Here is a 26,437-nt window from a genome sequence, read left to right on the forward strand (position 1 = left end):
CATAAAGACTCCTAACTCTGGGAAATGAACTAGGGGTGGTGGAAGGGGAGGATGGTGGGTGGTGGGGGTGAATGGGTGACAGGCACCGAGGGGGGCACTTGATGGGATGAGCACTGGGTGTTATTCTATATGTTGGCAAATTGAACATCAATAAAAAATAAATTTATTTTAAAAAATAAATAAATAAATTTAAGGTGTGCAATTTGATGATTTGATACACTTTTATATTGCAAAATGATTACCACTTAACATTAGCTGAAATCTCCCTTACATCAACCTACTTATCATTTCTTTTCTGTGGTAGGAACATTTAAGATTCTACTCTATTAACAACTTTCAAATATATCCATGCTATTATTAACTATAATCACCACGCTGTACATCAGGTCCCCAGAACATACTCATAAGTGGGAGTTTGTATCCTTTGACCACATCTCCCCAATTCCTCCACCCCCAGCTCCTAGTAACCACTCCTACTCTCGGTTTCTACGAGTTCAGGCTTTCAGGCTCCACATGTAAGTGAGATCATACAGTATGTGTCTTTTTCTGTAGAATTCCATATTTTACTTAATCTAAAATTTGGGTGAAATAATTCTGTGCATTTTTAAAATGCAGCTGTCATTCTACAAGTGGGGACATGAACAATGAATATGCATGCTAGGTTGACTCCTTCTTTTAGCTAGAGGAGTCATTTGCACTCACCATCTTGCACGGATCCCCCTTGCCCTATTCCCTCATTTTTCCTCCCAGTCACCTCTTCTTACAAGTACCCATTGCCAGCAGTGTCTTCAGGGAGGCTCATAACCTCTGGTGCAAAAGGAGATTAGACTGTTTTGGCAAATGGTTGTCAATTTGTTGTTATGAGTTGGGTTCACTGAAGGAAAACTAAACTTTTACATGATGGGTGCTAATTCCTGCTAATTGCCATCACCTCATAATTAAATTGGCAGAAATTTCACTCCAGGAGCAGGGGATATGAAACCTGGCAGGCTTAAAAACCACCACCTCAGAGGACTCTGAGATTGGAAAGTGTGAGATCAACAGGTTGTTTCTAGGCCTTAGTCGTATGGGGGATTCAGAGGACACAGAGTGGCACAAAGGAGTGCTGTTAGAAACAGGATAAGAGATCCGTGGATGCCTAAGGAACCACCATTTTCTGTGACCTGTAGAGGATGGGTAGTTCCCAATGACTATAACGCAGAAAGCAAATGTAAGGTGGTGTGCAGGCTAGAGGATATGATTTCAAGAATAATCAACATACCATCTAGATTAGCAGTTGGAAAAGTATAGCATGAGGGTCAAAAGCAGTCCACTCCCTGTTTTCATGGTTTTATTAGTGTACGGCTGTGCCTATTTGTTTACATGATGTCTAAGGCTGCTTTAGTGCTACAATGGCAGAGCTAAGTAGTTGCAACAGAGACCTATGGCATGCAAAATCTAAAATAACTCTTACATGAACTTCTGGGTTCTCTATTCTGTTCCATTGATCTATGTGTCTGTTTTTGTGCCAGTACCACACTGTCTTGATGACCACAGCTTTGTAGTACAACCTGAAATCTGGCATTGTGATGCCCCCAGCTATGGTTTTCTTTTTTAAAATTCCCCTGGCTATTCGGGGTCTTTTCTGATTCCACACAAATCTTAAAATAATTTGTTCTAACTCTCTGAAGAAAGTCCATGGTATTTTGATAGGGATTGCATTAAACGTGTACATTGCCCTGGGTAACATTGACATTTTCACAATATTAATTGTGCCAATCCATGAGCATGGAATATTTTTCCATCTCTTTGTGTCTTCCTCAATTTTTTACAGAAGTGTTTTGTAGTTTTTAGGGTATAGATCCTTTACCTCCTTGGTTAGGTTTATTCCTAGGTATCTTATGCTTTTGGGTGCAATTGTAAATGGGATTGACTCCTTAATTTCTCTTTCTTCAGTCTCATTGTTAGTGTATAGAAATGCCACTGACTTCTGGGCATTGATTTTGTATCCTGTCACGCTGCCAAATTGCTGTATGAGTTCTAGCAATCTTGTGGTGGAGTCTTTTGGGTTTTCTATGTAGAGTATCATGTCATCGGTGAAAAGGGAGAGTTTGACTTGGTCTTTGCCAATTCGAATACCTTTAATGTCTTTTTGTTGTCTGATTGCTGAGGCTAGGACTTCCAGTACTATGTTGAATAGCAGCGGTGAGAGTGGACATCCCTGTCTTGTTCCTGATCTTAGGGGAAAGGCTCCCAGCGCTTCCCCATTGAGAATGATATTTGCTGTGGGCTTTTCGTAGATGGCTTTTAAGATGTTGAGGAATGTTCCCTTTATCCCTACACTCTGAAGAGTTTTGATCAGGAATGGATGCTGTATTTTGTCAAGTGCTTTCTCTGCATCTAATGAGAGGATCATACGGTTCTCGGTTTTTCTCTTGCTGATATGATGAATCACATTGATTGTTTTACGAGTGTTGAACCAGCCTTGTGTCCCGGGGATAAATCCTACTTGGTCATGGTGAATAATTTTCTTAATGTACTATTGGATCCTATTGGCTAGTATCTTGTTGAGAATTTTTGCACCCATGTTCATCAGGGATATTGATCTGTAATTCTCCTTTTTGGTGTGGTCTTTGTCTGGTTTTGGAATTAAGGTGATGCTGGCCTCATAGAACGAATTTGGAAGTACTCCATCTCTTTCTATCTTTCCAAACAGCTTTAGTAGAATAGGTATGGTTTCTTCTTTAAACGTTTGATAGAATTCCCCTGGGAAGCCATCTGGCCCTGGACTTTGATTTCAGAAACAGATAGCTATTTCCTGTTCCAGATCATAAAAGGGATAGATTGAAAGAAATAATCCTGAAAGGAAGCCAGAACAAAAGAGAAGTTATGAGGATCCCAATCTATGTGTGGAAGATTAGAAATGGGATAACTTAAGAGAGGAGAAAAGAGGGTAGTGGGTAGAAGTTGTGTTCCTATGTTAAAATATACATGAATGAAGATATTTCTATAAAGGTGATTCTGAATCAATTATAGCTGAAATTGGCAAACCACAGCCTGGCCAAAAAACCTGGAGCACTGTGTGTGTGTTTTTTAACTGAAGTTTTATTGGAAGATTATCACACCCATTAATTTTTATATTTTCTATGGTAGCATTATTGCAAAAAAACTTTAATAACAGGCTAAGACATTTAATTCTTCACTTCTCCTCAAGCCCCCTCCTCTTCTGGTCTTTCTCAAATTGTAAGCCCATGTGAAGCAGTTTTGAGAGTTCTTTTTCTCCTTCCTAGGTGTATCTACTGTCCTTCACCTGTTTCCAGTCACATTTCCAGTCTTATTATCTTTTATTGCCAGTAATCTGCAAGAGCAAATGAGAGGAACTTTATCTTCATGCAATATTTTGGCCTCATGATTACATGCCATAACCCAAATCATGGGTAACATAGTGGGCTTGAAATTTTAAGATTTAATACCTGCTTAAACAAATTTCCCCTAATATATTGATTAATGATTAATACTATGTAGGAAGAATGTCTCCAGTGACATGCCCAGGGCCCTGCTCTGTCCAACACTTTTATCAAATGACTTAGATAAAAACCTAGAAGACAAATTTACCAAATTTTGAGTGACACAAAGAAAGTAAGAAGTGCTTAAGTAAAATTTCGGATACCAGGATTAGCATTCAAATGACCTCAATGGAGGGGAACTCCAATCAAGCTGAACAAGATGAAGCATTGCTTAGCAAATCATAAAGCTGAGCCTTAAGGTTAAAGAAAATCAGTTATACAGTCACAGAGGAAGTGAGATAACTGGTTTGATAGGAGTTTGTGTGGAAGAAAATCAAGGTTAGGGGCTTTACATCCTTGCTAAACATACTATTAAAAATAACCAGCTATTCTAGGATGTACAAGAATGCTGCCACTATCTGTAGTTTCTCCATGATGGACACTGGTGATTCCTTGCTTTCAGAAGGGTGTCTGGTTCACAGGTCCACTCTTTAAGAGAACACTGGAAAAAAAACAGGAGTAGACCTAGGTATTTTCAGGAAGAGATCTGGGTAATTGAGAGGTCTTGGAATGAACGTGTCATCTGAATTGAGATGGAAAGACCACAGCATGATTAGCTTGGAGAAAAATATTCTGTGACATTGGTATCATTAATGAGTTTCTGTGGTATTTCCTTTTTTTTTATGATAGTCACAGAGAGAGAGAGAGGCAGAGAGAGAAGCAGGCTCCATGCACCGGGAGCCCGACGCAGGACTCGATCCCGGGCCTCCAGGATCGCGCCCTGGGCCAAAGGCAGGCGCCAAACCGCTACGCTACCCAGGGATCCCCTTCTGTGGTAATTCTAAGCCTAACACAGGAATTGAAGAGTTTCTGGGAAATGAAACTTTCAGTGGTAAAATCAAGAAAGTCCAGGACAAACCAGGAAGATTGGTCACCCTACACTGTGCTTCAGCTACACTTATCTCCTATTCAGCAAACATTTAAACTTGTTTGGCTGTAGTTTTGCTCCTGTTTTGGATGTAGTGTAGTAACCACACTGTCTGTCTGAAAGTCCTCCTTTTCTGTTGTCATTCTACAGAGCACTGCTTTATCAGTCAACACATTTTTTGGTACCAAAAATCAATGACTACAAATTTTAGGGGAAAAAGTTATTCAGGGTCACATGGCCCCAAACAGTATCATTGAATGCAACATAAAAATACCGTAATGGAAGAATCCATTCAGTCAAAGTGACATTGGGAGCTTTTATTTCAGTATTTTTCAAGACTTTCTTCTGTGCAAAGTAGAGTGCCAGAGAAAGCAGAGCGACTGTTCCATCTCACTCAAACTCTCTTCTCTGAAATTTTCACATAGTTACTTTGTGTCATTTTGGTCTCCACTCAAACATCACCTTCCTTGAAAGCAAACACCTATAATAACAATCTTGTTCCACTGCTCTTTCATACCACCCTGTTTTATTTTCAACTTAACAGTTATTACTATCTGAATTACTTTGTTACTTATTTTCTGTCTCATCCCCACAGAATACAAGTTAAATAAAAGGGAAGTCTTGTCTCTTTCGTTCATTGTTATATTCTCAGCAAGTAGAACAGAAATGACACATGGAAAGAAATCAATAAATATTTGTTGAATGGATAAATGAATGAATTATTCTGCATGACCATGAAGCTTAGATTGAATCCTTTCATATACACACCAAAAGGCTCTGAGGAAAAAATATCTATAAGATAAGTAAAATTCAGTTACCTAGTAAACTTTCAGAGTAGGCCACACAGATCAGTATGAAATAAGGATAGGTTTAGTAGACTCTGATTATAAGGCAAAAAAGTTGCTGTCAGGGCACCTGGGTGGCTCAGCAGTTGAGCGTCTGCCTTCAGTTCAGATCATGGTCCAGGGCTCCTGGGATCCGGTCTCACACAAGGCTCCCCGTGAGGGGCCTACTTCTCCCTCTGTCTATGCCTCTGCTCTCTCTCTGTGTCTCTCATGAATAAATAAAATATTTAATAAAAAAGTTGCTGTCAGTTAGGCCTTATGAGATTGCTAGATAAGTATTGTTTACACCCAAGAGAGTTGAGTCTGTGCTGTTTGCATGCTCTGTGCTGTGTACTTAAAGTGAAAAAGGTCTATTTTGATCTAAATCTCTTGTGATTCTCTCTGATCAAATTATCATCAGAGACTTTAAGAAATTGATCAAATTATCATCAGAGACTTTAAGAAATTCAAAATTAAAAGATTTAGATAAAAGAGATCTATGTCCTCACAGCCAACTTCCCTTTTAGAAGTATTAGCTATAGAATTTCTTTCTTTTATGAATTCCCAGATTATATGTTTTTTTCTCCCAAGATTCTAGCCCATTCTATCATAGCATCAATTCCCCTCAATGCTTCTTTAACCTTCTGAGAAATGGAATTGTCAGCAAGGCAAATCCCAAATTTATCAGATGCTCTGCTTTTAGCAGAATGAGACTTCCATCCGATGCCTGGACAGCTGAAGCCGTCCATTCCCGCTGTAGCTTGCCTCTATGCCAGTTCTGTAATCTTCATTAGGGAAGCATCAACCATGTCTTCTGTGAAATATTTCCTGGATGACCCTACAATTTCTCCCAATTTGTATGCTTATGCAAATGTTCTCCATCTTATCTTCCTTCATATTTTGTGGATTTCCACACATGCTTAATATATTTTTAATATTTGGTGGTGAGAAGGTCTCTAAGATAGAATCACAAAGAAAATTCTTGAGGAATGAGTATTTCACATAGGCAGACCCTTACCATCAACCCTCTATGGAAGAAGTGAACCATTAACACCCAATAAGAAGTGACTGTCTGTCTGAAAGTCCTCCTTTTCTGTTGTCATTCTACAGAGCACTGCTCTATCAGTCAACACATTTTTGGGAAACAAAAATCAATGACTACAAATTTTAGGGAAAAAAGTTATTCAGGGTCACATGGCCCCAAACAGTATCATTAAATGCAACATAAAAATACCTTAATGGAAGAATCCATTCAGTCAAAGTGACATTGGGAGCTTTTATTTCAGCATTTTTCAAGACTTTCTTCTGTGCAAAGTAGAGTGCCAGAGAAAGCAAAGCGACTTAGATATGGTTGCTAAATCCAAGGACTTACAGCTTCCAAAGTGTACACTCGGCCTTACTTCCATTGTATGGGGTCTAAAGTCCCTTCAGTTAAAAAGAAATAAAAATAAAACTTTATCTAATCTCTGTTAAACCCACAATCATACTTGGAAGAGAACTAAATGGAGCAACACAACATATCCTTTGCAGAACCCAGCAAACACAAAAGTCATGCAATCATCCTATGATATGCATTTTGTTCTCCAAAATTCCTCAATATAGATTCTTCATAGCACTACCTGAGCACTTAATATTCTAGCAGAAAAGAAAGTAAATTCATGAAGAACTACTTAGACAGAAGAAAGTTTCTCTTTGAAGAAGACTGTGTGTGGTTACCCAACACCACCATATTAACTTACCAGAATTATTGCTATATGGAACATTCACTGAAATTCTCATTAACCAGGTTAAGAGGAAAAGGAACATTATTTTGATAAGCAAAATATAACAGAAGCTTCCTCCTCCTTCTTTGTTTTCTCTATGTTTGTATTAGACAACTAAATTACAAAACAGGGATATCTCCTAAATCTCAAAAATGGAAACTATTCTTCAAGACTGAGGTCATGAATTCTTCAACAATTACTCCATTATCCCAATTTCCAAAGGTCCTTCTTACATTTGAATTGTGTCTTCTTTTAATGTTACTTAAATATTTTTGGTCTGTAAGTACACTATACATTTTTGGCAAAGACCAATATCTTTAAAATATCTACATGTATTCAGAAAGGACATCTCCTCAATTTATTTTTCTGTGGCTGAGAACAAAGTAACATAACTTTGGACACCTCAAGAAGAAATTTCATTTTCATATTTGTACGGGCAAAGAAAAATCACATGTCATGAAATGGCATGAACTATATTATCATTATGTATGCTAGACAATGAATTTCTTTATTGTTTTTTAAACACCAGCCTTTCATGGTAGCCTTATTACAAGCCATCTCTGTGTAAATAAAAGAAAAATATATTTAACAAGTAGAAATAAATGTGCATGATTCACCAGCACAGTTAACTCAAGATTTTCCAGCCTTATAACCACAACTGATAGGAAGATTTATTACCACAGCTGCTTGTATTAAACTTCTTTTCCTTGCAGTTGAAGGAATCAAATTTCTTCTTGGAGATTAGTCATTTGTGGGGGTGTTGCCAACTGCAAAATGCTTCTGTTATGAATGAGGTGCACTTCTCTGTTGCTGTCCTCCAGCCCTAAGTCAGTGAGTAATTTTCATCCTTTTATGTGTCTTCTCCCGCCTACCATCAGGAACAGATCTTAATGACTTACACAGTAAAACTTTCTTTGGTTGTTACTCAAACCTGAGACTTCAGATGGTATTGTTTCTGATAACATAATAATTTCACAAGGAAAGGTGGGATGAAATGACATTTTGGCACATGTTTACAAGGATGAAATTCAAGCCAGAGGAAAGGTCTACATGGGATATGAAAGTGAGAACGGAGCTAACATAGCTTGTGTGGGTCACAATTGTGCCAGGCACTGCGCTAGGTTCTTTATAGACATAACCTTTTCTAATTCTTGCAACAATCCTGCAAGAGACTAAGTGATATTCCCATTTCATATATGAGAAAACTGACTTTCTTAGGATTGTGAGGTTACTGGTGGCTGACTCAGAATTTAGGCTTAGATCCCACTGACTCCCTCACTTTCTTTCTGTATTTTAACATTCTGCTTTTTTGGGTATGAAGATTTACCCAATTATATGCAGCACTAATACAACAATACAGTATGGAGAGATTTGATTCTGTGTCTAAATAAGAAACTCCTAAAGCCAAAATAGATTTCAATGGGTCATCTGTTTTACTCCCTACCAAAATCACACAAAACTGACAGGACTCTGTCTTTCCTTCTTTCTTCCTTTTTTTTTTCTTTCTTTCTACACACCTGGAAACATGTATTCCAAAATTTGACTTGTCTCTCTTCAAAATTTCTGGTAAACATTGTCTTCATAAAATCCTTTATCTAATAAAATTTTCCCATCACCCTTTAAGGTTTTGTTTGGAGACAGTAGGATCTGCACATAGTAAGCTTCTGTCATTGAAGACAGATGACAGAACAATTGAACAAAGAGTGAGATTTTAGTAAATCCATGAGTTGCTTCATTTATTTCATGTCATTTTGGCTGGTGTTGTTTTTCCATTGAATTGAATGATTGCTATAGCTACATATACACTTCCTAATTTGCCATCCATATGTGGTTTTAATATGACATAGAGGAAGCAAAAAAAAAAAAGAGCTGAAAAGCAAATTATTATTTCAAGCATTCACAATTTTATCATTGAGCTTAAAGTTAAAAATTATTGTTTGTTAATCAGTGAACCAACTTCAATAAAGCTGTCTATAAACTCATATGTTTGGTAGGAAGATATAGCATATGTGCCTCTTTTTTTGGTCAAGAATAAAGTCAATCATCTAGTAATGTCCCTTTATGAGAGAAATAATTTTAACTCAATGTTAATGACTGTCTTACTTGATTAGGTATAAGTATCTCTAATGGGGATCTAACATAGTCTGAACAATTTAACCTTATAAATTTCTGCAAGATAGAAAAGCAAAGAAAGCCTGTATTTTCATCATTCGATACTTGAGCAGCTGAGTCTAACCCAGTAAAACAAATGACACACAATAATTAATCAGAAGTCTAGAACATGAACTCTAACAGGCTACTAGATGCTATTTTTCTTAATTCCAAACATAGATGACATTATGTTTTGTCATCCTTCCCAGTACTTGATATGACTAAATGGGCAGTCTAAAGACAATGTCTCTGAGATGGCTGAATTCATCCTCACGGAATTTTTCCAACAGCCTCAAATCTAGGCTGTCTTCTTGGGACTGCTGTATTTCTACCTGGTCACCATGTTTGGGACCAGCTTTATTGTAGTGAGATGGGATTCTCAACTTCATAACCCCATGTATTTTTTTCCTCAGTAATTTATCCTTCCTTGGTATCTGTTACTCTATCAGCTGGGAAACATATGTCTTGGCCCAATGTTTCAGGGACTTCCCCATCATTTTCTATACCAGCTGTTATGCCCAGATGACCACATCCCTCTTTCCAGGGATGACAGAATGCTTCTTCCTTGCTGTCATGGTTTATGACAGGTTTGTTGCAATCTCCAATCCCCTGCATCATACCACCTTTATGAATAATCAGGTTTGCATACAGTTGGCATTGGGAACCTGGGCCAGTGCCTTTTTAGTAGCAGTCTTGCCAATCATTGCAATTCCTGCTTATTATTATGGACAGAATATCATCAACCATTTTACCTGTAAGATTCAGGCCCTGCTGAAGTTCATCTGCTCAGACACTCCTGTCAGTCTGAGTCTATGTCTGGTTATCCGTATATTCACACTGCCCCTGACTTTCCCTTTTGTCCTTATTTCCTACTTCTACATTGTAGTTATCATGCTGAGGATCCATTCTGTTCAGGCCAGGCTCAAACCTTTCTCCAGCTGTGTCACCCATCTAACTGTAGTCACCATATTTAATGGCAAAGCCATCTACATATACCTGAAACTTCAGTCAAAGGAATCTCAGGAAGAATACAAATTCTTCTCAATATTTTATGGAGCAGTTACTCCCATATTAATTCCCCTCATTAACACTCTGAGAAACAAGGACATAAAAGCTACACTTAGGAAGTTAGCCAAAGAAAACAAAAAATCCTAATGGCTCTCTACACCTCTTCAATGTGCAAGAAAAACAATGAAAACTTGGTTCATAAAATTTCAATTTATGTTTTTTTAAAACAAACACATCAAAAATCTTTTTTTTTAATTTTTATTTATTTATGATAGTCACAGAGAGAGAGAGAGAGAGGCAGAGACATAGGCAGAGGGAGAAGCAGGCTCCATGCACCGGGAGCCCGACGTGGGATTCGATCCTGGGTCTCCAGGATCGCACCCTGGTCCAAAGGCAGGCGCTAAACCGCTGCGCCACCCAGGGATCCCCCCACATCAAAAATCTAAGTGAAAATTCTACAAGGTCACTACTAGACACTCTGTAACAAATTTACCTTAAATGTTAACATTTTGTCAAGTCATATTATGACCTAAAATCATGAATGTGTCCAAAATAGTATAGAGAAAGAATAATAGTAGGAGATAGGCAAAGGCAAATGCTACAGCTATAGTAGTCCATCAGGGACAGGTTCTTTTCTGAGATATAGAGAGCAAGGTTTTTTGTGATCAAACATCTTTCTTTCCACACAAGGTGGATAAAATTCAAATATAGCACACTAGTTATATATATAGTATTTGCTCCTCATCACATTTTATAGGTGTCTGCCCCAATTTGAATCTAATGGACAAATAACCTCTTAATTTTCACATTTATATGATAGCATCTCATGGCAAGAAGTATCTTTTGTATGTATAAAGCACTTTATCTTTTAAAAAGCATTTTATTTATTTTTTTTAATTTTTTTATTTATTTATTTTATGATAGTCACACAGAGAGAGAGAGAGGCAGAGACACAGGCAGAAGGAGAAGCAGGCTCCATACACTGGGAGCCCGACGTGGGATTCGATCCCGGGTCTCCAGGATCGCGCCCTGGGCCAAAGGCAGGCGCTAAACCGCTGCGCCTCCCGGGGTTCCCTTAAAAAGCATTTTAAATAAATATTCTAGTTTATACTTACAATTTCTTATTTTAAAAATCATTTGCATATTATATATATTAATAAATCTTTTCTCAACCAACATTGCTTCTACAAATATTAAATTTCCATCATATCAATTTCTTACAAAAATGTTTAAACTGAAATTGTTATTCTTTTGCCTTCTCCAATTTCTGTGCCTTCTCTTCCATGATGTGCCTTAGCGACCCTCTGGCCATTTCTACTCCAACTTCTCATACACATTCATGAGCTTTAGCATTTCTGCTCTACCTAAGAGTCTTCATGGCCAAGATTGTGATTGTTTTTCTCCTTCTTCCTCATTTAATAAGATGCCATATGCACTTTCTATTGTTGGCAGCCAACATGTATTGTACACTCTGTATTATGGTAATTTGTTGATTCTTTTTCTCATATTAACTTTGACTGACTGGAATTTTTCTGTCATAGCACATTGAGAAGACTATATAAATTGCTTCTAAAATTTTCTTTCCTCCCACACTCTTCTTTTAGATTGGTGGATATCTGGTCACACTATTTTCTTTTTCTTTTTTTTCTTTAATTGGAGTTCAATTTGCCAACATATACCATAACATCCAGTGCTCATCCCAACAAGTGCCCCCCTCAGTGCCCATCACCCAGTCACCCCTACCCCCCACCCACCTCCATTTCCACTACCCCTTGTTCATTCCCCAGAGTTACGAGTCTCTCATGTTCTGTCTCCCTTTCTGATATTCCCCACTCATTCTTTTCTCCTTTCCCCTTCATTCCCTTTCACTATTTTTTATATTCCCCAAATGAATGAGAACATATAATGTTTGTCCTTCTCCGATTGACTTACTTCACTCAGCATAATACCTTCCAGTTCCATCCACGTCAAAGCAAATGATGGGTATTTGTCCTTTCTAATGGCTGAGTAATATTCCATTGTATACATAGACCACATCTTCTTTATCCATTCATCTTTCGATGGACACCGAGGCTCCTCCCACAGTTTGGCGATTGTGGACATTGCTGTTATAAACATCAGGGTGCAGGTGTCCCGGCATTTCACTGCATCTGTATCTTTGGGGTAAATTCCCAGCAGTGCAATTGCTGGGTGTAGGGCCGATCTATTTTTAAGTCTTTGAGGAACCTCCACACAGTTTTCCAGAGTGGCTGCACCAGTTCACACTCCCACCAACAGTGCAAGAGGGCTCCCCTTTCTCCAAATCCTCTCCAACATTTGTGGTTTCCTGCCTTGTTAATTTTCCCCATTCTCACTGGTGTGAGGTGGGATCTCATTGTGGTTTTGATTTGTATTTCCCTGATGGAAAGTGATGCAGAGCATTTTCTCATGTGCATGTTGGCCATGTCTATGTCTTCCTCTGTGAGATTTCTGTTCATGTCTCTTGCCCATTTCATGATTGGATTGTTTGTTTCTTTGCTGTTCAGTTTAAGAAGTTCTTTATAGATCTTGGATACTAGTCCTTTGCTAACCCTTCATCAAGACAGTGTGGTACTGGCACAAAAACAGACACACAGATCAATGGCACAGAATAGAGAATCCAGAAGTGGACCTTCAACTTTATGGTCAACTAATATTCGACAAAGAGGGAAAGACTATCCACTGGAAAAAAAGACATTCTCTTCAATAAATGGTGCTGGGAATATTGGACATCCACATGCAGAAGAATGAAACTGGACCATTCTCTTACAACATACACAAAGATAAACTCAAAATGGATGAAGATCTAAATGTGAGACAAGATTCCATCAAAATCCTAGAGGAGAACACAGGCAACACCCTTTTTGAACTTGGCCACAGTAACTTCTTGCAAGATACATCCATGAAAGCAAGAGAAACAAAAGCAAAAATGAACTATTGGGATTTCGTCAAAATAAGAAGCTTTTGCACAGCAAAAGAAACAGTCCACAAACCTAAAAGACAACCTACAGAATGGGAGAAGATATTTTATTTTTTTTGAGACTTTATTTATTTGAGAGAGAGATTCCAGAGGGAGAGGGAGAGGGACAAGCAGATTCCCCTCTGAGCAGGGAGCCTGATGTGGGGCTCCATTCCAAGACCCTGGGATCATGACCTGAGCCAAAGGCAGACGCCTAACTAACTGAGCCACCCACTGGTCACACTATTTTCTATCCTTGGCCTCTTTCTTTACTTTCTGAAGGTTAATCAGTGTGTGTGTGTGTGTGTGTGTGTGTGTGTGTGTGTGTGTAAAATCTTTCAGCAGAAAACTATAATAATCAGAGAGTAAGCTTCACACTCCATTTGCCCCTGGTAGTGGTGAAGAAATCATTTTGTATGTATGTATGTGTATATGTGTGTGTGTAATTGATAATCTATATAAAATCTTAGAGTGGTTTCTGGAACATAGCAAGCATTCAATAAATTGCTATTTATTGAATAGTAATTTTTATAAATTGCTAAGATATTATTGCAATTTTCTGAAAGTTCCCAAATACTCTCATTATTATTTCTTTCTCAAAGTCAATTTCCTTTATGCATTGTCCTCTCCAGAGTGTACAACAAGGAGCCTCATCATCCCATTCTCTAGTTTTAGAAACATATCATATTTCTCTTTGGCTTTCACTTTTATGGCTTTGCTTTTAATCTGGTTGACTCTTATTCCAGTTCCTCTGACCTATGCTTGATATATTTTAAGTAGAGACAGCCCCAAACTTAGGAATGAGTTATGTCCAAAAGTTAACTCATATGTCATCAGCTTGGAACTCAGAGCACGTTTTCCCCACTGAGACAGAGTAGCTACATTCCAAAGGCAGCTCACCAACACCTATTTAGGTCACCATTCTATCACTAATAATACTAAAATCCCTAGGAACATTTTTAAAAGTATGTTTATTGGAAGATAGGTTTTGAGTCCACATTTGGATTCTAAAAACACAGGCACAGTTAGATGGCATTACTGCTTCAAGAAAAAGTCTGCCATGAGGATTTGTGTAATCGCCTTCATGCCCTCATGAGTGTATGGGGAAATCTCCACAAGATGTAAGAGTGGGGATTGGGGAGCTTCTCTACAGACAACAAAAGTAATAACTTGCTTCTGTGTGGGGGTCATGCGCAATTTAGAGGGCTACCAATCTCTCTTCATTTCTCTTTATATTGTTGCTGGTGTTGGATGACTTGCTAACACAATACCTGGGGCCATTCATTTCACAAACATTTACTAAATGGCTATTGTATGTTAGAGATACAAATCAAAGTAAGTAGTTTTCTGCCTTTGAGAGACTCACATTAGAGATGGGGAGTAAATAAGCACAGTGAATTGCTATAGGTACTGTGATCCATATTTGTACAGTTTACAGAGACACCTTAATGGGCAGTCAGGAAATATTTAATAGAAGAGATGACACCTTTAGTAAAGTCTTGAGAGAGGAGTAGCTTTCCAGTTGGATAAAGAAGGACAGTTTTAGTGGACACAATATGAACTGGAATTCTTAATGGGCAGTCAGGAAATATTTAATAGAAGAGATGACACCTTTAGTAAAGTCTTGAGAGAGGAGTAGCTTTCCAGTTGGATAAAGAAGGACAGTTTTAGTGGACACAATATGAACAAGTACAGAGGTACAAAACCCAGCTTGGTGTACTTTCAGATACTGCCAACAATTTAATTCCCACAGCAGAAAGTGTAGGAAGTGTTTTGGCAATATATAAAACTTGAGAAGAAAGCAGTAGACCAGATTATGAGACTGCTATGATATATTAAGGAGCCAGCACTTTATTTACTCTACAGGTCGACAAACTATGGCCTGAAGGGCCAAATCCAGCTCTTGGCTTATATGGCCCATGAGTTAAGGTTGGTTTTTAAGTTGTTAAGTGATGTAAGAAAAACAACAACAACTGAGAAGCCTATTCTACAAAGACTGTTGTGTCGCCTGCAAAGTCTAAAATGCTTATTTTGCTGAGCTCTGCTATAGATGGTGGGTAACCATTAAAGATTTTTGAGCAGATCAGCAACGTGTTCAGAATTGTTTTTAAAAGCTCACTTTTACAACAAATGTATAAGAGTGATTGAAGAGGTATAAGACTGAACGTAGGATCAATTGGGAGGTGTTAATAATCTAAGACCTAATGCAGAACTGAACTAAGGATTTAGCAATAAAGATTTGGAAGAAAATTGTGTCATTAGAATACCCCTTTTACATTTTTACATACAATTTCATTTACATTCAATGTGTATTTTCTCAGAAGTAAGATCTTTAGCACAGATATAATAAAGGGCCTCAAGGGTTGGATGAGCTCATCCTGAACATCATTCACTTCTTTTCAACATTCAATGAGCACAATAGAGATATGGAGAGAGGAAGGTCCGGAGTCATAGTTATGTTTTATTCATATATGACTTCTCCCTTCTCTGACCAGTATAACTTTGCATGGCATGTGAAATTGCACTTTGTTCAAACAAAACATATTTTAAGATAATAAATGTCCTCTAGCTCCTTTCATGATTTCTGAAGTTCACTCATCACCTGTTACTCCTTTAGACATACTGTTGCATTTCATGCATCATGAATAGTACCACTATGAACCTTAGAAAATTTTTTCTAAAAAATGTTGTTATTCAACATAGTACTGGAAGTCCTAGCCACAGCAATCAGACAACAAGAGGGGATCCCTGGGTGGCGCAGCGGTTTGGCGCCTGCCTTTGGCCCAGGGCGCGTTCCTGGAGATCCGGGATCGAATCCCACGTCGGGCTCCTGGTGCATGGAGCCTGCTTCTCCCTCTGCCTGTGTCTCTGCCTCTCTTTCTCTCTCTCTATGACTATCATAAATAAATAAAAAAAATTTAGAAAAAAGAAAAAAAAAGACAACAAGAGGAAATAAAAAGTAGGGGCGACTAGGTGACTCAGTCACTTGAGCACTGACTCTTGATTTTGGCTCAGGTCATGGTCTTGAGGTTGTAAGATTGAATTCCATGTTGGGCTCTGTGCTGGATGTGGAGCCTGCTTAGGATACTGTCTCCCTCTTCCTCTGCCCCTCCTCTGCCCCACTCACACACATGCTCTCTCTCTCTCCCTAGAAAAACAAAAAAGAAAGAAAAAAGAAAAGAAAAGAAATAAAAGACATCCAAATCAGTAAGGAACAAGTAAAATTTCACTGTTTGCAGATGACATAATACTCTATATAGAAAATCTGAAAGACTCCACCAAAAACTGCTAGAACTGATAAATTCAGCAATGCCACAGGATATAAAATCAATCTACAGAAATCTGTTGTATTTCTATACAGTAATAATGAAGCAGTAGAAAGAGAAATTAAGAAAACAATCTCAGGGATCCCTGGGTGGCGCAGCGGTTTGGCGCCTGCCTTTGGCCCGGGGTGCGATCCTGGAGACCCGGGATCGAATCCCACATCGGGCTCCCGGTGCATGGAGCCTGCTTCTCCCTCTGCCTGTGTCTCTGCCTCTCTCTCTCTCACTGTGTGCCTGTCATAAATAAAATTAAAAAAATTTTAAAAAAGAAAACAATCTCATTTACAATTGCACCAAAAATAGTAAGATAGGTAGGAATAAGCCTAACCAAAGAGGTAAAAGACATGTACTCTAAAAACTATAAAACTGATAAAAGAAATTGAAGATGACACAATGGCAAGATATTCCATGCTCATGGATTGGAATAACAAATATTGTTAAACTGTCTACCCAAAGCAATCTACATATTATTGCAATCCTATCAAAATACTAATGGCATTTTGCACAGAGCTAGAATAAACAACCCTAAAATTTGTATGGAACCAGAGAAAACCCTGAAGAGCCAAAAGAATGTTGAAACAGAAAACCAAAACTGGAAGCATCACAATTATGGACTTCAAATTATAATACAAAGCTGTAGTAATCAAAATAGCATGGTACTGGAACAAAAATAGACACATGACTCAATAGAACAGTAAAGAAAATCCACAAATAAAACCACAATTATATGGCCAATTAATCTTTGACAAAGCAGGAAAGAATATCCAATGGGAGAAAGACAGTCTTTTCAACAAATGGTGTTGTGACGGGCACTGAGGTGGGCACTTGACAGGATGAGCACTGGGTGTTATTCTATATGTTGGCAAATTGAACACCAATAAAAAATAAATTTATATTAAAAAAAACTACAAAGAGATATCACCTCACACATGCCAGAAGGGCTAAAATCAAAAACACAAGAAACAACAAATGTTGGAGAGGATGTGGCGAAAAGGGAATCCTCTTGCACTGTTGGTAGTAATGTGAACTGGTGCAGCCACTGTGGAAAACAGTTAAAGATAGAACTATGCTATTATCCAGCAATTGCACTACTAGGTATTTACCCAAAGAATACAAAAATACCAATTAAAAGGGATACATGCACCCCTATGTTTATAGCAGCATTGTTTACAATGGCTAAGATATGGAAGCAGCCCACGTGTCCACTGATAGATGAATGGACAAAGAAGATGTGATACACACACACGCACACACACACGCACACACACACACACACACGGGAATTTATTTAGCCATAAAAAGTGAAATTTTGCCTTTTGCAAAAATGAGGATGGGTCTAGGGTGTGCTAAGCAAAATAAGTTAGTCATAGAAAAGACAAATTCCATATGATTTCACTCATGTGAAATTTAAGAAACCAAACATATAATATTAGTTTGTCCTTCTCTGATTGACTTATTTCACTCAGCATAATACCCTCCAGTTCCATCCACGAACTAGGGGTGGTGGAAGGGGAGGAGGGCGGGGCGTGGGGGTGAATGGGTGACAGGCACTGAGGGGGCACTTGATGGGATGAGCACTGGGTGTTATTCTGTATGTTGGCAAATTGAACACCATTAAAAAATAAATTTATTATTTAAAAAAAAGAAACCAAACAAATAAGCAAAGGGGAAATAAGAGAGAGAGAGACAAACCAAGAAACAGACTTAACTATGGAGAATAAACTGATGGTTATCAGAGGGAAGGTGGGAGGGGATGGGTGAAATAGGTAATGGGGATTAAGGAGTGTACTTGTCCTGATGAGTACTGGGCAATTAAAATTAAAACTTAAAAAAATATGTATTATTGTTTTCCTGCTGGCCTTTCTCACTCCGATGAGGCCTGTAGGCAGTAGCCATGGCACTCAGCCTAAATGGCATAATATTGAAGCCCCACTTCCACAAGGACTAGCAGTGGCATGGCCACATGGTTCAACCCGCCAGCAGAGAAGATCCACAGACTCAAGGCCTGCAAGCCAAGGCACACCACATGGCCTGGAGTGCTCACATCCAGATCCATCCATCCCATCCTGAAGTGTCCCACAGCAAGGTATCACACCAAAGTGCAAGCTGGCAGGGGCTTCAGTATGGAAGCTATGGGTGGCTGGACTCCACAAGAAGGTGGCATGGACTATTGGAATTTCAGTGAATCCAAGAAGGCAGAACAAGTCCACAAAGTTCCTGTAGGCCAATGTGAAGTGGTTGAAGGAGTACAGTTCCAAGCCCATTCTATTCCCGAGGAAGCCCTTGGCCCCCAAGAAGGCAGACAGCTCTGCTAAAGAACTAAAACTGGTTACCCAGTTGATGACCAGTCATGCCCATATAGAATGTCTGTAAGAAGGAGAAAGAGTCATTACAGAGGAGGAGAGGAACTTCAAGGCATTTGCCAGTATTCACATGGCCTATTCCAATGCCCAGCTCTTTGACATCGGCACAAAGGGCCAAAGAAGCTGCAGAATAGGATGTTGAGAAGAAAAATAAAGTGCCATTGGCAACTTGTGATAAAATACTTATGTATCTATATATGTAATGTCAGGGACTTCCAGTTTCTAAGTTTTTTCTTTTCTCATATATCATTCATTCTCTTTTTTTTAAATCATATTGCTGATGTCCTTCTTATTCTATCTACTATAGAAACCCACAGATATAATCATTCTATAATATATCAATATATAAAATCAGTATGTTATAAAACTTAAATATAGACAAGGTTACATGTCAATTATATTTCAATAAAGCTGGGGGGGGGAGGAAACCTACAAATAGTCCTAGAATAATAGGACTCATGCAAAAAAAGTCCTAGAATAATAGTATCTAAATTTTCTTCAAGCTATTTTCACAAATATTATCTCATTTAAGCTTCACAACAACATGAAGTCACTTTACAGATGAGAAATTCAAGGATCTGGAAGCTGATTTTCCCAAGTTTGCATAGCTGACAAGTGGTAGAAGTGGAGCTAAAACCATCTCTGACCTGAAAGAGTATAGGTTTTCCACTGTGCCACATGCATACCAGAAGCAGATTTAGATTTTCTCGACATCTTTTTAATGATGGTCACTCACACTTGAGCTGTGAAATCTGTTGCTGAGTCACTCGTTCATTTTCTACTTGCTTTTGTGTGCCCTTGTGTTAGCCCATATCCATTCCTGCATTACAGCTCCATAAAGGACTCTCATAACTGATATCAAGTCACCTTAACCTGTCTATAATCTCTCAAACACATGACAACTGTCTTCCCTCCCTGCACATGAGGAAATGTCAGTAGTCCTGCTTGTTTTTGCTTCTTCCCTTTATCACCCAGACTCTCCATCTATTGCAGACATTTGTCATTTGCTCTTTGGTTTTCTCTATTTCTGTTCTAATCTCTTTATTCGTTTTCTCTGATCTCCATTAGTTTCTTCTAAAATTGAAAATATCTATTTTTCTCTTCAAAGCATTTGGTTTCATTTCTTTCCTTGAGAGCTTTCTTCAAATTATTTTTTCATCTGTACCAATCCTTTCTGACAGCTTGAAATGAAAGCTGGGCTTCTCTCCCCTTGACCATTCCTCATCATTTTCAATCCTTTTCCTTACTTATAGGAATTTGTTCATCTCCCATTTACCTCTGCCAAATTTCCAAGCTTTTAAAAAATTAATTTCAGCTATTACCATCGCATGATCAGAAAAAGTGCTATCTTTCATTTTATATGTTGGACCACTACTCTCTCTTGCAATATAAATCCTGTCAACCCTACTGGATCACTTCCCTTTTATGTAAGCATACTGCAAAGTGTTAGCATACGCTTCCAAATAATCTTTCAAGTCTACATTTTTGCACACAATTTTCTAAGTATTCAGCTTCATTGGTCAATTTCCATTTATCTCTGGCCTTATTCCCTTTTCTGAGATGTAATTGAAATGTCCCTATACTCCAAAACCACTCTACTTTATGAAGAATGAAGAAAGGACGCCGCATCCTTAATTTACAAATCCAAGCTGTTCTTCTCCCTAATTGACATCCTTCATCGTGTCTTCCAATCCAGATATCCTATCTTTTAAACATTTACATGATGACATTTTACCAAAAATCCTCCATTGTAGTCTCTTTCTCCCCTTCAACAATAGGAAAACTCAAACAAAGCCATGTCATATGAATAATGGACAAGTACTGTAAGCAAGCAACAGTATGCTGTAGAGATAGAGAAAGAGAAATCAGATATATTATTTGTGTGTAAGAAAAACATGGATTATTTATATGATAGATGAATTTAAGGTAGTTTTGGAAGCATAAATAAGATTTTATTAAGCAAAATATGGTGTGGGAAATGATCATATTCCAAATGGCAAGAAAAAATGCACCGAAGTGTAAATGCTTGTCATAGGGTGCATTTTCAGAATGGCTAAGTACCATTGGCTGAAAGATAGTCTGCAAGTGTTGTAAATAAAGAAAGATAAGGTTGGGGCATGTTGTAGAGCATACTGTTAATCTAAGAAGTTCAGTTTTATTAAAAAGAGTAAACCAAAATAGTGGTAACATAACAGACCCTCAAATCTTTATTGAAAATGTGAATGGACGAATCAAAGATAAATCCAAAAGTTTTATTTGGGTGACTGGGAAGACAGCAAAACTCTTAAAAAAAGGAAAGATAGAAGGGGATCTGTTGGCTTTGGTCAAAGGGCTCAGTTTTGGATATAATTGAACATAAGGTGCTTGAAAGCCATCCATATCTAGCTAGTCATCAAATACATGGAGATGCAGGGCTGAGAGTTGGACATACAGATAAAAACTGAAAGTCTACCACATAGAAAGAATAGCTAAAATTCTAAATAGTGAGTGAAATCACTAAGCCCAAAATCAGAGAAAAAATCAGAAGGAGTATCCATGTGAAATAGGGAGAGAAAGAAGTAAGTTAAAGAGAAAAGGTATCCTGTGAGAATTAGAAGAAGAATATAAAGTTTGAAATATTATTGAAGCCAAAGAAATAAAGGATTTAAAGGAAGAGGATGTTTACCAATGCTGAGTGTTTCCAAGATATAGAAGAGGATGGGTTCTAAGGAGCATTAAGTCTGACAATTAGAAAGTCATCACAAATCTTCAAATGAGATGTTTCAGTAGACTACAAGGTACAGAAGCTAGAAGGTAAGTGTGAGAAAGTAGAAGCAGCAATTGTAGACTACTCTTTAGTTAATTCTGGTGATAAAGGGAAAGTAAGAAATAAGCTCGTGAATTTATCAGGAATAAGGGATGAATGCTCTTAGAACTGTTGAATCCTCTGTATGCTCGTTGGCATAAGGAAAGGAGTTTGGTACAAAGTAGAATATACACATGCAGACACACATATGCACACATAACACACATATACATACATGTGTATATGTATACATAAGTGCACGTGTGTGTGTGTATTTAGAGAGAGAGAGAGAGAGAGAGAGAGAGAAAGGCAAAGAGAGTGGGAGGCCAAGAGGGAAGGGAAGGAAATAGAAGGAGGAAGGGGGATAAAAATGTAAGGTAAAGATTGTAGCATTACTACTGAAGCAAGATCCTGAAAAATCAAGAAGAGTTGGAATCAGCTAACCATGTACATGCAGTAATTAGCTCTGACAGGAAGGCAGGTGGGAGCTTCTTCCTCAGAGGCAGGAAAAATGGATAGGTTCAGATATAGGAAAGAGTTAAAGTTAAGGGAGAAAAAGAAACAAATAAGCATTCCTCTAATCAATCTGAATTTCTATTACCCAGTACTCTCCTACTTCTGTGTCTTGGACTCCATCTTCAGGAAACCTGCAGTATTTATTTTCTTAAGTGTGTGTTCCTCCTCTCCTGCTCTGCGGATGTTTTATGTAGCAAACCAACATTGTCTTTTTCTTGCATTAACTACTAGTTTACTCCTATTTTTTGTGGCCCTTCTACTTTTACTATTTTCCTTTACTCCTTTCTCTATCCTTACCTAACATCCATTTTTATTCTGTCCCTCAACATAAACACATGATCCACACATATTAGTTCCTGAATCTCTAATTCCCTTTCATAGACCTTTCCTGATTAGTGAAGATTATAGCTAGTGATTGCTACATTTTCAAAAGGTTGAACTATGATAGAAAGTGAATGCCAGAGAAAGGATAGCATAGTAGAAAAAAACCTTGAACATATTTATAGAATAAGAGTCAGTAGAAAATGAAGTGAGGTATTAAAAACAAAACAAAGCAAATGGTTTGATTCTAGAGCAAATGTAAGAAAATGAAACTCAAAGCACAGGTAGAAGGATTTTTCTTAGGCATAATGAGGATATTTTTCCACTGAGGCAAAGGGAAGGAGTCAGTGATGGGTCAAATATGTACATGTTAGTAGGAAGAAGGGAAAGACTTTTATTCTCTGGAAGAGTGAGGAGGTCAATTACTGAAAGTGAAGGTAGAAGTTATATAGTAAAAGATGGGAGGGGATCTCAGGGAAGTTCCAACAAGTTATTGTGGGAAACGAGAAGAGAGTACTCTAGGAAAATATCAGATTATCACATAACATAGAGGGTCAAAGACAGCTTGATAGCCATAAAAATTTAGAAGCACAAAATCCATATAGTTGTAATATCTCATCTTACCATACTTAGCAGCCTATTTGTAGGAAACAATGGCCTGAATAAGGCCTAAGTGTAGAAAGAGTTAAATTAATTCAGGTGAAATTAAGACAGTGATGCATTCCAATGTCTCAAAAGAGTACATTCTGCCTGAAAAACTATAGGAGTTTGTTATGGCTGAAAGCATAGTATATGAGGCTGGAAAAGTTTATCAGGAACCTAATTATTGGTGTTCTCAATCCCTTTGGCAATGGGTATTCATTGAAGGGTTTTGAGCATGAGAATGACTTCTTTTGAAAATATCACTAGGGAATATTTGTGGAAGGTAGAATAGGAGGAGATATTGGAGGCAGAGAGGCTACTTAAGTTATTACAATAGTATAGATGAGAGATGAGAGGACACACACAGATGTGGGCACAGAGAAAAGGAAATGAATTAGAGAGACCTACAGAAACGTTTGGTTGAGGATGAGTTTGAGAAACTTTGGTAACTAAATGGGATTTTAGTTTATTTGAATTGCTGTATTTCTTCCGACAGATCCTTATTACTCTATTCTATAGCTGATAAGTGATCCTTCTGGTAAAAGCCAAGAGAAAAAAGATTAGAAGTAAATGCATCTAGGGCAGCCCTGGTGGCTCAGCGGTTTGGCGCTGCCTTAAGTCCAGGGCCTGATCCTGGAGACCTGGGATCGAGTCCCGCATTGGGCTCCCTGCGTGGAGCCTGCTTCTCCCTCTGCCTGTGTCTCTGCCTCTCTCTGTGTGTCTTTCATGAATAAATAAATAAAATATTAAAAAAATAAGTAAATGCATCTAAAACTCATAGACTATTCTTAAAACTTGAATAATCTAACAGAAAGAGTATAGGCTTTGGTATAAGAGAGTCCTGGGTTCTAAACCCATGTCCACCACTTAATATCTGCATGGATTGGCATAGTTAACTTCACTGAGCTTTAATTTCTTCTACATGAAAAGAGGAACATACCTATTTTTCAGAGCCATTGTTGGGTTTAAGTGCAATATTGAAAACATGTATAAGAGATAGGTAGTTTGAACACTTCCTGTGTATGTAGTAAATGCTCAATAAGTGGTAGCTAGTTCTATTTCCATTGTTTTGTTGCTAATAGCATCTTTGCTATTATCTCAGTGTTCATGTAGCTCTTTTGCCAGGTTCTGCTACCCTCCTCCAGGGCTTGTTTTATAGTTTTATAGCCTGCTTCTGTCTTTGCACTGAAGTCATACCAAGCCATACTGTAGACAGATGACTCCCCAAATATTGCTAAATAAGCCACTGTGCTTTAAGTACCCTATGTACTTTAGGTCACATGGTGTGGAGGACCTTCCTTGCTTCTTATCCCACCACTGAGCCAACTGGTACTAGATTTATACCAATGGCAGAGGCTGTCCTTCAAATCAGATTGCATTTGCCTGGCAAATAAAATCATTCCATACATAAATGGCTTCTCAAATCATGTTACCATGATTACCATGGTTACCATACTATATACAAATAAACGTTATATATCATCCTATGTCATACATGAGAGTGTTATATGCATATTTTTCCAGGCATGCTTCACATACAACCATCTTAAAAAGTACCAATAGAAGAAGCCTCCAATACCATCATGTAAGGAGCTCCTCCAAAAGCAAAATCTTAGTAGCCAAGACCCCTCAAACTGCATGGTCATCTATCACTGAAATAATATCTACCTAATAGGTGGCTGCCTTCAGAGACTGCCCTTCACATAACCTTTGAAATGTACCTCTAATTACACCCTGTGAATGACAGAATCTTGCCACATAGTGTGGCTCTCCTCAGGTTATACACATACAGACATAATCAAAATAGCTTACTGTTTTCTTCTAAATAAGTCTGCTATGGTTTCTTCAACAGAAGTATCATGTTTGGAGTTCTTTCCTAAGGAATCCACTGAGATGTTGCTCTAAAGGATGATTTATTTTCCAAAACTAAGGTTCAACTTTAAATGATAACCTGAGTTAGAGGTACAAAACAGTTTATGCATGAATGGAAATCAAAATGTGGGATTTTCCAAAATTTTCCTTCAGTATCATCCCTAAAGCCTTCAATTAAGAAGACCTCTGATAAGACCTTATTAGGTGCTCTTAACAATGTTTCTGTTAGGCAGATATTTTAGAATATTCCTTTGCCCAAGCTAGAAGTTGGCTCAATGGCATTCTCCATGCTCATATTTTCTTTATTGTACTGTGAAACCACTTGCAATCTCCCCAAATTGGGGCAAAATGGGGATGTGAGAGGAGGGGATAAAAGTGATCTATTAATTATTGGTCCTACCCTCATCTCACTCTCAAATATTCTTAAGGCCAACCTCAGAGGAAAAAAAGTCCATGTGATGGAAACCTTTATAAAATCTGAGGAGTTTGATTGGCTATGATAGGAGGAGCAAGGAGTTTTAAGCAACAAATTAGGAATATGTGTTCAGGTAAAGGAAAATAGACCTTCTGTGAGCCTAGAGATTTCAAGGACATTTATGACAGCCATGCCCAGTCATTTTACTCTTTGAAGAAAGATTGAATAAATGCTTATAGAATATAAGTTTCGGGGATCCCTGGGTGGCGCAGCGGTTTGGCGCCTGCCTTTGGCCCAGGGCGCGATCCTGGAGACCCGGGATCGAATCCCACGTCGGGCTCCCGGTGCATGGAGCCTGCTTCTCCCTCTTCCTGTGTCTCTGCCTCTCTCTCTCTCTCTGTGACTATCATAAATAAATTTAAAAAAAATTTAAAAAAAAAAAAAGAATATAAGTTTCAAAGAAACTTTTATTAATTTTAACACATTTTTATAAACAACAACCAAAAAACAATCCGCAAGGCTACTCTCAGAAGCAAGGACATGTAGGCTCCAGCAAGAAAGTTCTCCGCTAAGGGGAACCCTCCTGCACTGTTGGTGGGGATGTGAACTGGTGCAGCCATTCTGGAAAACTGTGTGGAGGTTCCTCAAAGAGTTAAAAATAGACCTGCCCTACGACCCAGCAATTGCAGTGCTGGGGATTTACCCCAAAGATACAGATGCAATGAAACGCCGGGACTGCACCCCGATGTTTCTAGCAGCAATGTCCACAATAGCCAAACTGTGGAAGGAGCCTCGGTGTCCACTCAACGATGAATGGATAAAGAAGATGTGGTCTATGTATACAATGGAATATTACTCAGCCATTAGAAACAACAAATACTCACCATTTGCTTCAACATGAATGGAACTGGAGGGTATTATGCTGAGTGAAATAAGTCAATTGGAGAAGGAAAAACATTATATGGTCTCATTCATTTGGGGAATATGAAAAATAGTGAAAGGGAATAAAGGGGAAAGGAGAAAAAATGAGTGGGAAATATCAGAAAGGGAGACAGAACATGAGA

General features: G+C 38.2%; 1 protein-coding gene and 1 pseudogene across 1 annotated transcript; both read left to right on the plus strand.

Moving 5' to 3' along the window:
* Positions 1–348: 348 nt before the first annotated feature.
* LOC129518086 (olfactory receptor 13H1-like) lies at positions 349–10,306 on the plus strand. Its single transcript, XM_055338114.1, has 2 exons — positions 349–515; positions 9,565–10,306. Exons 1-2 carry the CDS (start codon positions 349–351, stop codon positions 10,304–10,306), a joined length of 909 nt encoding a protein of 302 aa, XP_055194089.1.
* An 8,047-nt stretch (positions 10,307–18,353) lies between these two features.
* On the plus strand, positions 18,354–19,025 carry LOC129518087 (60S ribosomal protein L13-like; annotated as a pseudogene).
* The last annotated feature ends 7,412 nt before the right edge of the window (positions 19,026–26,437 follow it).

The sequence above is a fragment of the Nyctereutes procyonoides genome, unplaced genomic scaffold (assembly GCF_905146905.1).
Source record: "Nyctereutes procyonoides isolate TBG_1078 unplaced genomic scaffold, NYPRO_anot_genome, whole genome shotgun sequence".
In the NCBI taxonomy this organism is placed as follows: domain Eukaryota; kingdom Metazoa; phylum Chordata; class Mammalia; order Carnivora; family Canidae; genus Nyctereutes; species Nyctereutes procyonoides.